Here is a 16,726-nt window from a genome sequence, read left to right as displayed (position 1 = left end):
CGACTGCTAGGCTAGACAAGCTGTGACATGATGGTGATAGTTTTATTATATTCTTTTTTAAGGGATGTTAAAGCTTAAGTTGATAGACAGGACATCTGGGCGTGGGCCTATGCTATGAATCTCTTTAACACGGTACGTATATACTGTATATACATGTTCAAAATCAAAATGTTCAAGTTCATCAAGATTATGTGCATAAATCTGCCCATAACATGGCCTCCCGCATTGGGAGCTCCCTCCAGGAGAAAGTCGAATAGCCTAGTGTCGCAAGACGAGTGGTCTTAATGCAGCAATTTTAGGGTATAGTGATGCAAATATATATAATTAGTTATTTGAATGCTGTTTGAGAGGAAAATGGTGAATATCATTGTGTATATCAAAGACAAACATGTTTTTAAATAAGATTAAGGTAATGAATACTGGTCATATTTTGGCAATGTGCCCAGTGTTATAATTTGTTTATAGGTTGAGGAACTAAGAAGTATATAAGGAAGGCATGAATGGAGAGCCAGAGTAAATAAGCCTTACATCAGAGGCATTTTTAAACATGAAGCTTCAGCCAAATATTCTGAAGCCAATATTCCAACAGTGAAAGTGTACATATTTCTAAACATGCTCATATGCTATGCTTGATCTGCAGCTGATACATTGTGTATTCATGTCGTTTTTTATGTATACTTTTCAAGAAACTGAGTACTCAACAACTGAAACTCAACAAAACTGAGTAAAAATAAATCAAGAGTAAGTCAGATAAGGGCAAATGTCTTTAAAGTAGGACAGAGGGGCCTAAAAGTGACCCCAAGAACAGCAGTCTGAAGTGACTGTTTTAAAGGCTGAGAGAGAATATGAGCATATCAACGAAATGTGTTTGAGAAAAGTGTGCTTGAGTGTGTAAATGTTGGCGCAGATCCCACCTAAATGTAAAGTGAAAAAGAAAAACAATGGAAATATAATAGACCTGGGAGGCATTCCAGGGGACAGTTTTGTTTGTATGTTAAAGCAATCCTTGATATCAGTTTAAACAAACATTGTGAGAAAAATGAAGGTAAGAATATTAAAAAATGTCAAAGAAAAATGGGGTAGGAGGCAACGATGAGAACATACACGTGTCAGTGAAAAGGACATAAAATGAGGTAAGTGGTAAGAATCATGGGATGTCGAAAAAAAGAGATGTAAGCTGAACAGTGGGAAAGATGTTGATGAGTCATGTTGGAAGCAAGAGTTTAAAGCCAATGCATCATGTTTAGTGTATGGTTTTTTGAGAGTGCTGTTACAATTAATACCACATCAATTCAGACTGATTTAGGAAAACAACAATTGAGCAGGATTGTACAGTTCATACATAATGAGTTTTACAACTGTCATATATATTTGGATGATCACATTGCAAACCGGTCAAACATGAGTACATTTTCCACCCAATTGTGCCAGTGAATCCAGTTGATTAACAAAACAGTTCTACCACAAGTGGGTGAGATTTCTCCTGACAGGCATAGAATCTGATATGTGCATAACCTCTGCAGCAGTAGAGAATATGATACACCTACCCATGTCTTAATTATGGTCCCAAAACTCAAGTATGCTTATTATTAGTTGGTTTTAAACTGATGTAACACACAACTTTCTACAAATAAAGGGATTGTGTAGCTATGCTTATTTCTCTGATGGTTCAGAGAAAGGGAAATTGACTGTGAGAGAGAATTGACTGTGCAAGATAATTGTAATAAACTCAGAATGTAATACATTTTATATAAACAAAAGGTCAACATAAACATTCATGGAATCCGTTGTTTTACACCTCACCCAAACAAAGAATGATGTACTTCGTAGTCTTCCGTGGTTAAAAAACATATTTATATTGTCTGCATGGGTTTGCTTTAAAAATAAATCTGAGATTCTTTTAAAAAAAATTAGAGACGCTAGGATAAAACTGAATACATATGGCAAAAAGATAAAAAAATGTTGGTATAGTTTTCATTATATAGCTTTAAAGTAGCTTGATGTAACTAGGGATGCAACAAATCAAGGATCGGCCAAAAAAAAAAATTTTGGGGGGGATTTATTAAACCCAGAGGCTGCAAAAGGCCAGAATCCGAAAATCCGGCATCTCAGACCAGCCAAAGTTGTATATAATTCAATGTGAGAGGTTCCTATCCTATTTGGAAGTTTCTGTGGTCTCTGCTTTAATTAGCCCAGAAATACCCCTATTTCATACTTTTCGGGCAAAAATTCTGAAAAAAAACCTTACGATTCGGGAAAAAAACTCATTAAAATAGTCAGAAAAATTCAGATTTTGATAAATAAGGCCCTATATGTTCAGTAGAATCAAATAAATAACCAGGGAGTGGAATCCCTTTGGCTTGAGATATTGAGTGGGCAAAAAGTCACATAGAAAATTATCATTGGTGTATGCTACAAACCACCTTGTATAAGTGATGATAATAAATCCCAGCTACTTTTACAAACAGAGACGGCTTCTCAACTATGTCAAGTTATTATTATGAGTGACTTCAATTATTCAGAGATTGACTGAAGTAATGGGGTTGCCAAGAAAAAAGATAGCTGATTTGTAATCTACAATTAGGGGGTGATTTATCCAGATTCAAATTAGAATTTTTGCCACAATTCTAATTTTTCGCCACAAAAACTCAAATTCTAATTTTATTTTCAAGAACTTGAATGTGTGGTATTTATTAATCAAAACAACCTTGAAAACTCAAATGTAAAAAATCAGCATCTAAAAGCTGGCAAGGTGATGTAGATCAATGGGAGTTGCCCTAGGCAAAATGCAAGCCCTTTTTTTTTAATTCAAGATTTTAGAGTTTGTATGGGGGAATGTAATATGTTTCCTTGTTTTTGCGCAGTGTATGTTGTTAAATTTATGCAATCGTAAACTATTTTTGGTACATATTTAACAAAACTCTGGTGCAGGTGTTAATTCGCAATGTGCAATTAAGATTCGCAATAAAAGCCTAATGAAGAATATTACATTGCGAAAGGAGAATTTTTATTTGCAAAGTTTTGCAAATGTTATTACATTTCCCCCGTAAATTAAAAAAAATCAATAAGCAAACATTTGAGTTTTTTCTAATTGTTTGTTTATTCTAAGTAGAAAAAAAACCTTATATATTATATTTTTGATAAATAATCCCATTTATATAGATATTGATTTATATATATAGTTTTAGGGGGTTATTTATCAAAGTCCAAATTTATCTCAATATTTTCTGCTACAAATTCCGATCAAATCCACACTGTTTTTTTATGTTTATTTATTATTACATTTTCCTGAAAATGTGATTTGCGGGAAAAATCTGATTTTCTGATTTTTTTTCAACCGATTTTCACAAATTTCCCCGATTTTTTCGGAATTTTCACCCGAAAACTCAGAAAACTACGGGGTATTGCATGAAACCCAGTGCACATCAAAAAATCATTGGGACTTCTCCCATTGACTTATATGCAACCTCGACAGGTCTGAGATGCCGGATTTTCAGATTCAGACTTTTCCATCCTCTGGGTTTAATAAATTCCGAAAAAATTTAGATTTTTCGTGATTTTTGCATTCGGAGTTTAGTAACTAACCCCCTTAGTGTGTGTATGTGTACTGGATTTCATTTGGAGGGGTTGAACTTGACGTGCTTTGATCTTTTTTTCAACCCAATGATATAAAATAGTGAACACAGAACACAACACATTTATTTTGCAACTGAATTTTTTTCTAAAATTTGAACATGAAAATAAGGGTGTGGATTTGGTTTATTATTTGACAAAGCTTTTGTGGCGGCAAATAACCATGTTATAAGATTACCAAAGAAACTACGATAACCAAAATGACTGTGGAATTATGTTATCATGGTTTTTTTGTTATGATGTGTTTTTGCTCATGAAACTCACAACACACATGTCCTCCAAAATGTAGCTTATTTTTCCCAACTGTGGCAACAATTGTAAGATAAAACATCCACTTGTGTGAACTGATGCAAGGAAAGTTTCCCATCCAGATAATGTTATTGTTAGGTTTTCACAAAGAGCATACAAGACATTGGTTGAACAATATGTTTTGTGTGGCAGAGAATCCCAGTTTTAGCAATGAGGCCCTGACAACTAGCCCAATATCTTGCAACTGAACAAATTATATAAGTGTTTGCACAGAATAACACACAAAAATATGTAGAACTATTAAACATTATGAGCTTTTATTTTAAAAAAAGCATCATTGTACATCAATTTCTGCAAAAAAATTAAAATTTGCATTCTACAAATGTATTTGAATAATATTATTTTTTTACAAAATGAAACATTACAAAAATACTGACAATTTATACCATTTATACAATTGTCTCTAGTTGTAGTTTTTAGTGAAATTACTACCACAGATCTACAATATTTTAGTTGACTATACAAAAATTAAACTGGTGCTTTAAGCAGCAACATAACACAGGTCAAGACACAGTTTATGATCATAGTGGATATATCTAAAATTGTTTTCAGAAATAATATTTTACATAGTTAAATTTTAATGCTTTGTACAATATTTATATAATATTTATATATAAAAAAATCATAGCTTGCTATACTTGAAATGATTGGACGGATTCTCCAGTAAAAGGATGTGCAAATGGTCAGAATATACTGTTTTTAATCCCTTCTCAACGTAGCCCTTTAAAATGTGTGTATTTAGTTAAAAACTGGTATTGTGGTTTCTACATGAGCAGAAAATAAACAGTATGAAAAATGGATTCTAATTTCATGAAATGCTATGGCTTCTTTAAAGAACCCTTAATTGAAAGAAGAGACTGCACAGATGAAAACAAAATTTGCAATTTGGATGTTCTGTCCAGCAGACCATGTCAAATCCTTTGCATTAATATTCACTGGGTATCGACCCCAAAGTTCATAGTGCTAATATCTCAAGCAAGACAGACCATTAATGTTTTCCACCAAAGGGATCTCTTGAGTTTGCTTTAAATGAACCCTAAAAACCCGAGGTTGCATAATCCTTTTTGGAGGTCTTTTTCCTTCCTGCTCAGTTCAGTGTCAAAATTCACAGGACAGACATTTGTTGTAAACGTCCTCAGGGAAATATCTGACTTGGCTATAACTATAATTATAGATTATTACAAAATGCAGATCTTTTATATTTTCTTTGCACACAATGCACAGAGAGAACCCTCTGATATTGTCAACCACCTCTACATAACACTGGCCAAATAATCAGAATTGCAAAGGCCAATGACATCAAGGATAAGGATACTCCAAAGGATGGCATCCTGATCATAATCAGTGCTACTTTTTACTAAATATATATAGTGCTGTTGTTTGTTTTGAGCTTTCCTATAAGCCAAGAAATGAAGATTCCAAGATGACTCCCTTTACATTAAAACGTGTGGTGTTCATAAACATATGAACGAAACCTGTTCATTATAACATGAACATGTAAAAACCAATTGCACATCCGGAATTCCAACCCAGGTTTCCCATTGCTTTGCATCTACATTTAGTTGACCATCACTTGTCTCATGCAAAGTTGCAATTGAAAGGCCTCATAGTGGACTTTTTGCTCTTCTGGTTGGGTAAAAAAGTCTTTCCCTACATTCTACTGTCTGATGAGATTTGAGAGCAGCAGGTAGTTGTATTCACTGTCAGAAGTTAATTTGCAATTGGGTTGTGGTTTTTATACAATATTTCTCTCAATGATATCCACAGGTGAGAGGATTTCCTTCTTGACTATAGTAGGAGTGCAGCTCTTCTTTGGAGTTTTGAAGAGATCTGATACATAAAACACCTGCAAAAACAAGAATATTGGGTAAATATTCTGCTTAAAACCAATGTCCTTATAGAGAATACAAACATGTATTGCTCTTCCTTATTGAAAATGCCATTTAAAATTAAACAATCTGTATAAAGTTCTGTTCATAAAAAGAAATTGCATTACATATGTTAAGCAAATCTAATAAGTAAATGTGTTAAAAAGAGTTAGATAAATTATTGTTTCCTTAAAGAAGACTAAAGCTGAAATCTGATTTATCAGAATATAATAAGGATTTGCACTAAACTTTTGGTAGAATTCCCCCACAAGTAGAGCTATGCTGTATACAGTATCATGCTTGTAGTAAGTCATTAGACTATAACTGCTAAAAATGCTTTTATTGTTCAGCTCCAGTCATAATGACTTGTAGGCTAATGCCAATGGAAGGAAAAGATATTTAGCCACCATTTCCTGAATGCCCAATTACAGAAGCTGTCTGCAGGATGTGAAACAGTTGATATTCAGCATTTCAGTGTAGAAATATAGTTTCAACGGAACAGGGGTTTTGTGAAGGATAACCTTTTACTAACTCCACCTAACTTCCTTAGTCTGAGACTTCTGAATCATCTATTTCAATACACTGTGTCATGTGGGGACACCAGTCTGGATCCTTGATGTAAAAAATATTGTGATTATTTCAATATCATTGTGACATTGCCAATAATTCACTGTTGTTTTGCAGAATCTGCCATCTGAACAGAAAACATCGGCTTTAATGATTTTTTTGTAACATGCAAACAAAATAACAAAGTGTGGGATCAGGATTTTTTTCAATTTTAAAAAACATCTATCTGAATACCTTTATACAAAAACATCAGGAATGGTCTCTCAAAAAGGTTTCAGGAATTGTCTCTGAGAAAGGTACATTGAATTTGCAATGTTTATGATACACGCAGGCGTTTTTGCTTCCATAACCTTGCCAAATGCCATACTGAATTCTTAAATAAAACTGCTGATGTTTTGTCCTGGAGACTTTTTGTAAGAACGGACAAATGCTAGAATGTGTCTTCATGAGGGATAAACACATGCAAACAATAGTCAGGAAATAAAGTTGAAATTGCGCCCACTGCTCTGTGTAGTGCCACCTTAATGAATGATATGAGCCCATTTTGTGTATAGAAAACCTAAATCAAAAAAACTCCCAAAGCCTTGAGTTTCAAAAGCAAGCAACAGGCAACGCTTATTACAACACCCCTTTCTGCAGTCAAATTAAACAGAGAGGGACACACAGTAGTGTTTTATAATTGTTTTAAGTGTTGATTTTCATGGGTGAAAAGTGTAAATGTTCACCCGGTATTTAAGGCTGACAGCCTTGAAATTGTTAAGTTACTAATATATTGGACTTTCCCTCTGCTCTGCAGCTGTACGTCTGTTTGAAATGGCTTGAGGTTATACAAACACTGGCAGGAATCATGAAACATAACCTCTCTAGGCTATGACAGTGTGTTAAATATTCCTAGTGCTTGAACTATGCCATACAATAAAGGGCAGTAAATTGGGGAAAAGTTCCTTACTTGGGTTTGTTTCATTTCCTGCAGAAATGGTTCCCCACCCAAAAAATAAACTTAGCAGATCTAGGTAAGGAATGTGCAATGCGTTTCAGTTTGACTTATTTTTTTTAATTGTAATTAAACACTTTCCATCTTTTCTTTATTCTGGAGCAAAGAGGCATGAATTTTTAAGAACTGTTATGCCTGGATAGATACATACATGGCATCCCGGGGAGTCTTTAAATTGCTTGAATGTGAAAACAAGAAACAATACGAGCATTGTTCATACTCTTTGGAAATGTTCTCTGCTCGCAAATCCAAATGTAACTGCATATGTTCTGACTGCATATTACTTGTTTAATGTCAGATAGGTAAAATGTCAGTCTGTTTAGTGTAACTGCCAGGGGCACAACTTGCAGCAACAGGGCCCCATAGCAAAAAAATTTCAGTTCCCCAAAAATTTTGGGACGATAACCATAAGATTTTGCAAACAAACATGGAGATTGCTCATTAGTCAGGGGGCCTTACTGTCCCCCTTTGTATCCTGAACTCCACAGGGTACAACCCTGATAATAATGCAACTATAATTAGTATAGAGAAGGCTAATTACATATTAGTATGTGTTGCTTTACAGAAGCTATGGGTAATGGAAACGACAATGCAAGTGACCTACAGTCAAGTAAATATAAATCTAGGTAGATATGGTTGATCAGCTCATTTTGACCAGCAAAATATGTCAGTACAAGCCGTCATCTGCTCATTCAGTAGTTGCCAAAATGATTTGATCCAGTGGGTTCAAAATTCAACTATTTGCTCCATCATGGCATACATAGAAAGAATGGATTTACCAACATGGCTGTTTGGAACCTGTATGATTCAAAGCAGACTCTGACTACAGGGTGAGAGTGATCCTGGGTCATTTAAACCTATACACGCAGGGAGGTGTCGCCCAGTTTGGCCAAGATGTGCCCAAATAGCTAACAATATCTTTTTGTGTGTGCCAACCTTTGAGTATTGTTACGGATGTTTAGGTACTATATCACTAGCAAAAATATAAATTTAATATGGGATGTGTGCTAAATTCTGCTTATACCAAAAAAAAAAAAAACCTCACGGTAATGGATTTGTGTGTATTGTGTCACAGAAGCAACAGTTGCTAGTGTTCCCATTTCACTTCAGCAAATACAGGGGATCAGCTAACTTTGTGTTAAATATTGCATAGATGAGTCCATTAATCTCTATCTGCAAAAAGGTAAAGGAAATGAGTAAGTTCAGTTCAAGTTATGCTATGCTAAAATTCACAGGGAGTAAATGCAGTTCATCTTTACTTAAATTACAGGCAATGAGAAGTATGTAAATGGGAACCAGCTGCAAATGATCTATGTTTCCATATAAAGTAAAGTGGTGGAATACTGAGAGGTGATGTTTTAAAATGTCTATTTACTGCAGCATGTAGCAAAAATGTAATGTAAACTAAGCCGGGAAGTAGGTGAAATTCAGTTAACAAAACAATTATAATGTATGAACTGTGTTTCATAAAGTATACAGTCCTTTATTGAAGGGATGCGACCACTATGTTCACTGCCCACAATGCATGCATAAAAAGGAAGCCTACAGAATAATTACAGAAGATGCTGATAATTGGGCAGTGCATTAGCTTATGGACAGAATGAGGTTATTTTCAGAACTGGTTCATTTCCTGGGTTGGTCTTAATATGTCTATGACATTTACTGGTCCAAGGATTTCATTTAATGCCTGGATTGTACAAAGATAGGGGGCTTCTCCCATAATTATATAATAGCTGAAGCACTAAGATATTTTTGCTGCATTTGGCTGCCAAGATCGTATACGATCAGGACAGAGCAAATGCTTCAAAGAATTAGATCATTCATCTTCATTCTGAACATTTGCGTAGACTGCATTAATGGCAGATTGAGAAAAGCAAAGAGGCTCTTAAACGGCTCCTAGTCACTGTGAAGAAGAGGACTGTTTCTAACCACATTCATTAAAACATGAATTGTGCAGTGTTCCATCTCACAAAGGTCAAGTTTGATGCATTACATACAGTTCCAAACAATGCTAGACAGAAACATTACAGAATATTGTTAACTGAGGACTGTCTTGTGTCCCAACCAAAAGTGCCTTTACTGTATTCCAAATTAATTCACATATCTACCTGAATACGTGATTAAATGTGTAATTTTAGTTGTATTGATGTAAATAGTTCATTTACAAGTGAAAACTCAGCTTGCATGCCTTTTAAATGGTATATGGTAATATACTTGATATTTTCTTTAGTGTTGTAAATTATTAACATGAAATTATATTCTCATTTTCTGCTGCCAATACTATATGCCACTTAATTAAAATGGAATCTAAAACAATATTTCTGTTCTGTAAATATGCAGAGCACTGCATATAAAGCATGTATGTATGTAAAAATATACACGTACAGTATATAGTAGAATTTCTTTTCCATATTGTCTAGATTAAACACACAGTAAAGGATAAACATATAGTTATTGTGTGAAAAGAATATTCCACCCTAACATTCATATAAAGTATATTTATATATTTTATGGTGTTCCTGTAAACTTTACGAGTGCTATTCCATTCGAGTCTAAAGAAAACGAGGCGTTGGCCTCAATATCCTCTTTTATATATATATATATATATATATATATATATATATATATATATATATAGTAGCTATGCAGACAGGGAATGGTTTGTGCTTGTTAAGATAAAACTGCACACACATACAAACACACATCCATATTATGGGTTTTCTTTGGTGTGAAAATAATTCAAACTGGAAGTTTATGATTTTGTCAGCCAGCTGTTTCCTTTTAAACTGCACTGCATCAGAGGAACATCATCCAGTTGCAAACCTCATGTGTCCCTGCCATGTACCTCACACTTGTTAGTATGAATAAACTCATCTTTCTACACTTGACCAGACACAGGCATACCCTTCTACTGACAAATGATTTGCATCTGATCTTCCAACACGGTGCATGTCTTTCTGTTCTGTGTAGGTTAACACAGGATTCACTTTTTTCTTGGCAAAATGACTAAAGTTGTAACGCAAAGCAGGCATTATCTGGTTTAAACACACTATGCAGTTAGAGAATGTGGGTAAAATGTTTCCATCACCACAAAAACCCTAGTTGTTCAGTGTAAAAATAAAAACTGGGTAAATAGATAGGCTGTGCAAAATAAAAAATGTTTCTAATATTGTTAGTTAGCCAAAAATGTGATATATAAAGGCTGGAGTGACTGGGTGTGTAACATAATAACCAGAACACCACTGACTTGTTACCCTGGTTACCAGGCAGTAACCAATGAGAGACTTGAGGGGGGGGCACATGGGTCATATCTGTCGCTTTTGAATCTGACCTGTATGTTAAGGATCAATTGCAAACTCACTGAACAGAAATGTACCATGTGGCCCCCCTTCAAGTCACTGACTAACTCAGAGTTATAGAGCTGAAAAGCAGGAAGTTGTGTTCTGGCTATTATGTTACACATCCAGTCACTCCAGCCTTTATACATTACATTTATGGCTAACTAACTATATTAGAAATATTTTTTTATTTTGTACAGCCTATCTATTTACACAGTTTTTATTTTCACACTGAACTGTTCCTTTAAAGGAGAAGGAAGGCTATGGAGGCATTTTATTGCCAATAGATAAGCTGCAATAGTGCAAGCTAAAATGCTATATTTATTCTGTAGAATGTTTTTCCAAACCTGAGTAAAAAGCTCTAGAAGCTCTCTGATTGTTTAGGATAGCAGCTGCAGTATTAGCTTGGTGTGACATCACTTCCTGCCTGAGTCTCTCCCTGCTGACTTATAGCACTGGGCTCAGAGGAAGAAATGCAGTGTTTCGGTTTGACAGAGGACTCAGAACAGCAATACGTTGAGGGTTTACTGGTATATTTAGGTGGACCTTTCTGATAAGGATTACTTAGTTTTAAACTTTCCTTCTCCTTTAAAGAAACAGTAATAGTTATCCAGGTTTAACATAATAACTTATTTTAAAAATGGCAAATTTTTCCTTTGTTCATACTTTTGTTAATTATTCATTGTCTTTCTCTCTGATTAAAAAAGTCACAAGTACAAGCAAATTTAGCTGTTTACAGAAATGTAGGGGGTCCAGTGGAAGAGTAAGCAAATGCCTGTGGTACTAAAGCTACCCTATCTAATGCAGAAATTCCCTGCAGTAGTCATGTGGCATCCAGCTGCAACTTGATATAGCCATGCGTGTTTTACTTGCTGACTGTTTTGTAATAGTGTGGGGGGGGGGGCTGAAGTTCCAAAACTAAACCCCATCTACAGTTGTCCATTCATAAAAAAGTTGCATATTCCATGAAGTAGTGGAATAGGCAATGGGAAGAAGCTGTTGGGCGGGAGTAGGTACTATATACAGTATAGCAAAGAGATCAAAGTAGTGTAAATATGCTACATCCAAAATATGCAGTACTTAAAGGGATCCTGTCATCGGAAAACATGTTTTTTTCAAAACGCACCAGTTAATAGTGCTACTCCAGCAGAATTCTGCAAAATTCTCAAAAGACCAAACAGATTTTTTTATATTCAATTTTGAAATCTAACATGGGGCTAGACATTTTGTCAATTTCCCAGCTGCCCCTGGTCATGTGACTTGTGCCTGCACTTTAGGAGAGAAATGCTTTCTGGTAGGCTGCTGTTTTTCCTTCTCAATGTAACTGAATGTGTCTCAGTGAGACATGGGTTTTTACTATTGAGTGTTGTTCTTAGATCTACCAGGCAGCTGTTATCTTGTGTTAGGGAGCTGCTATCTGGTTACCTTCCCATTGTTCTTTTGTTTGGCTGCTGAGGGGAAAAGGGAGGGGGGTGATATCACTCCAACTTGCAGTACAGTAGTAAAGAGTGATTGAAGTTTATCAGAGCACAAGTCACATGACTTGGGGCAGCTGGGAAATTGACAATATGTCTAGCCCCAGGTCAGATTTCAAAATTGAATATAAAAAAATCTGGTTGCTCTTTTGAGAAATGGATTTCAGTGCAGAATTCTGCTGGAGCAGCCCTATTAACTGATTCATTTTGAAAAAAAAAATTTTTCCCCATGACAGTATCCCTTTAAGGTTAACTCATTTCAACCTAAATTTTATCCATGATTATAATACATATAATAACCAAATTACAAAAAAAACCTTTTCGGAAAGCCCCAGCTCTGATGGTTTCCGAAGAGCTCCCAAGCACTCCGGATAATATATTTCACATCTGTATATATAATACAGGTTATTGATGAAAAAAACTATATATGATGACAATAATGTGAAAATAACATATAATAAGAATTTGAGCATTACACAAAATAATAACATTTTGTGGTTCTCTGTAGATATAGTCCAGACATGTTGTATATGCCTCAGAATTCATTAAAATTCCCCAAGCCATATCAAATAAACCGGGCTAGTAAATAATGTAACCTTCAGTATCATTTGCTGAGCTGAGAGCAGATTTCTCACAAGCTACTATATTTATGGGCACGTAGGTTGGCTTTTTAATTTCCTGTATGATTTCCTCAACATTGAAAATAATTTTACTTACTATACAGTAAGCAACCAGGGCTCCTTGCACGAAACCTGCTAGCACATCTGAGGGGTGATGCTTGTGGTCAGAAACCCGAGACAGTCCTGTGTAGAATGCCATCATGAGCAGGGTGAACTGCAGGAGGGGGCGTAACAGACGAGCACCTCTCCAGGTAAACCGTGATTGTAGATAAAGCTGAAAAGTGCAATAGATGGATTTTGGTGATTAACCGAAGAAAACCAACTGTATATACACATATAAAAGTACTGTAAATTCTGATGGTTTCCTAACAAAGCTAACTGCACGTCAAAGTGCTTTGTAAGTGCGGAACACAATTAATTTAATCAGAATTAAGAGACTGCTGCATTACGTATTTGCCACAGTAAGCATTTGTCTAGGAGTGAGTCCTTAAAACTATGATCTTTTCTTGTAAAGTGGGAGTTTCAAAGCTGGATTTATAATGACCCACACATTAGTAGTATTTTGTGTCAGTTTGAGAAATACTTTTTCACAGGTCTTCCCAATCTTGTCTATGTTGGAAATTAAAAGATTTGCCCTTGACTACAAGTGTGATTTTTGGGTTTGTTTTTGACTGATATGGCACATTACCCATGAGAATCCTTCCAACATATGACATTACATGTTGTTATTGGTTCAAATCGTTTTTGTGGTTCTGTACTCACATAGCACAGCCAGACAATAAACACAGATCAATACATATTTTTTCTGCACTGATCTTCATCATAGTGGGTAGGAACCAAAAGGGATGAGCTGAACCAACTACTACATGCAGTACTACACGAGAACACTAGTGAGCATATATACAAAGGGAAAAGGGTTAATCGCTAGGGTTGTTAATCACTATTGGCATAGTATAGTCTGCACAGCGCAGCTTGGTATGCTGATTTGTATTTATTCACACAACTGGGTGATGACATAATTGCGCTGAAACCCAAACACATTCCTTTAAAACAATAATTTTCAAGAAAAATGTAAAGATAAAATGAGAAATGAATGTCTATCTACAAGGACACATGCTAAGGTACTGGCAAAGAGAAGAAGAGCAAAGATATGTTTTTTAACCTGACAGCAGCAGTGAGTATAGCAGATAAATCCACCTTTCTCACTATACAATTAAAATGGTATAACCATACAGTGCTATAGAAATTAGTACTGACAGGGGAACATAAAATAACATTATACTGTCATTGTCTGCTCTATGTTATCTTGCTGCTGTTTCCGTTGAACTTTGGGCCTAACCCACTTCCCAGGTTCCTGTGGGAACCGGTGGAAACAAAGAGATGAGGCACAGGAAAGCTGAATACTTTTGTCCCACAAATCAAACATGACTATGGACAACCAGGCAGAGACGAGTGTTGCAAAGGAATTGACAGAATCCACCGAAAGATTGCTCCCTTCCTGAAATGTGGGAAGGACGTTAAAGGCATTGGGCTGGCTGTTGAATGGGAGAGGTTTTGACATATATTTTAAGGTTGTTACATACATGTCCAGATGTGTGTGTACAATATGCAGGAACAAACCCAGAAAAATATGCCAGATCAAACAATTTTAGCTTTTTATTTATAGATCATACTGTAGACCAAATAGCTGGGGGGGGGAGAATATGCAATAGGGGCTCAAATACAAAGCCTGAGTCATCTTCGAGGGGAAAAAACTACCATCAGCATAATAAATGATCAAAAGAGACCATGCAGCCCTGTCAGCCATGAACTGCATCTATATCCAAACATGGATTTTCAGCCTTTTTTTTCAACATTTTTCTAAATGATATTAAACACAGGCCAATTCAATAGGTCCAATTCATAAAGTGAACTTGCACAGCAATGACTCTTACTTCATTGTTCCAGAAAAGGGAAACCTTAATACCTTATCCGAGTGTAATTAAATAACAATTACAAATAACCTCATTATCACTGATGAAGGGCCATGTAGTCCCGAAACTTTGATCTTTTGTTAAGTGTCTACAGCACAAAATGTGTATATTTAATTATGTTAAAACATGAAATTGAGCATTTACTAATCTCCCCGAATTATCTTCCAGCCGGCTAGAATCTAAACCGCCAGCGGGATGGCACTCGGATCGCTTCGTTTTCCAAAGTCGCCTGAAGTTTCCTTGTGAGGATTTCTATTGTAGCCAGCGGGAAGTCAATACGGGGAGATAAGTCGTCCGAAGAAGAGGCGATTTGTCCCCTGGTGACTACATCTCCCCGAATCTCCACATGTGTCTCTGCCCTAAAACAATTAGGTAGTTAAAACAACTGCTCAAGAAGCTGGTCAGCCAGCATTAATTGCATTATCATCTTTTTGGATCTGCTGACCTCTGCAAACACCTTACTCTGACAAGACAAAGTCTTTCCTTTGACATGTTTGCTTTCATGGAATGTCTACAGCTCCTAGCACAACTTGCTCCATAGGTTTAATTTTATCAACGAACTCGCTTATCATTGCATCCCAGGAACAATGTAAAAAGATAGCAATCACTCTGTGAACGGTTTGTGGTAATGTGATCTGTTTGGGGACTGGAAGTTTGCTTTTAGAGTCTCCTTATCACACTGGGAGACTGAAATGGGTGGGGGGCCTAAATGCCATAAGTAGAATGTGAATCAAAAGAATCAGTTAGTGATTTACTAAAGGATTACTTCTCTAAAGATTAGAATAAGGGTAGGGACACACTGGGCGATTTGGGGAGTTTTAGTCGCCTGGCGACTAATCGCCGCGACTTTTCTCCCCGAATGCCTCCCCTCTCTCTGCGCCTGGCTAAAATGAAAAATCGCCTGCGCTAATCACACGCGGCGATTCGTTTTCCGAAATCGCCCGAAGTTGCCTCACGAGGAAACTTCGGGCGACTTCGGAAAACGAATCGCCGCGTGTGATTAGCGCAGGCGATTTTTCATTTTAGCCAGGCGCAGAGCGAGGGGAGGCATTCGGGGAGAAAAGTCGCGGCGATTAGTCGCCAGGCGACTAAAACTCCCCAAATCGCCCAGTGTGTCCCTACCCTAACTGACTATACATTACTTGATTTGGAGTTGTACAGAGCATTACAATGTGCTGAAAACACACAGAAGGATAAGTAATTGAATAAACATGCCATGAGGATGTGAATATATAAAAAAGTGAATTATAATGCTAAACAAAATCCCTTTAAATGCAGACTTGTAGGGCTAGTGCCTCTGTATAATAACCGGTAAGTCCAATGACACTTTATTTTAAAGAAAGTCTCAGGAATCTAATTACTAGCAATCACTGTGTGTGCATTTCTACAAATCCATTTGCTAAAGAAAGGCAAATTGAATTTTTGGTTTTCATTAGTGTTTGGTTTTAACGTCTTAAACAGGCCCTTTGAAATTAGGAACAGTCTACCAGTGACATGGTCACAATACACTAAGAGGGAGTGAGCTGAGTTAGGGAAATGAAACACCTGAGCTGTAGCAGAACAATATTGCTAGTCAGTGGTTGATCTGTGACAGTAATATGGGAGCCTGTAAAGAAAATAGTTCTCCAAACGATGGTGATAAATTATTAACCCATCGCGTCTTCTAGTTAGCTCATTTTCTGGATTCAGCCTGTATGCAAAGATCAGCTGCAAAGGGGAGCAGCACCTTGGCAGTGTTGAAATAGTATAGCAACGAATGGATGCTGATTTGACATCCAGAACAAAAATAAAAAGCATTGCACTTGGCTGAGTGCAGAAACTTTGCAAATAATGAAGAGGTGGCATGTTGTTTCTAGAAGGTAATGTAATAAAAGTTAAAACTAAAGTTTGCAGAGTGATGTAACACATAGCAATCAGATATTTGTCTTATAACAGGCAAACTGTTTAGT

General features: G+C 36.2%; 1 protein-coding gene across 1 annotated transcript in view; it reads right to left on the bottom strand.

Moving 5' to 3' along the window:
* Nucleotides 1–4,177: 4,177 nt before the first annotated feature.
* The window catches only part of plpp3.S (phospholipid phosphatase 3 S homeolog), a 40,311-nt gene continuing 27,762 nt past the window's right edge, over nucleotides 4,178–16,726 (bottom strand). Inside the window, 2 exon segments of the mRNA NM_001094026.1 lie at nucleotides 4,178–5,788; nucleotides 12,902–13,078. Of these exon segments, the coding sequence (NP_001087495.1) occupies nucleotides 5,678–5,788; nucleotides 12,902–13,078 (288 nt within the window). The 3' untranslated portion in view covers nucleotides 4,178–5,677.

The sequence above is a fragment of the Xenopus laevis genome, chromosome 4S, assembly GCF_017654675.1.
Source record: "Xenopus laevis strain J_2021 chromosome 4S, Xenopus_laevis_v10.1, whole genome shotgun sequence".
NCBI lineage: Eukaryota > Metazoa > Chordata > Amphibia > Anura > Pipidae > Xenopus > Xenopus laevis.
This window is presented reverse-complemented; position numbering and strand designations above follow the sequence as displayed.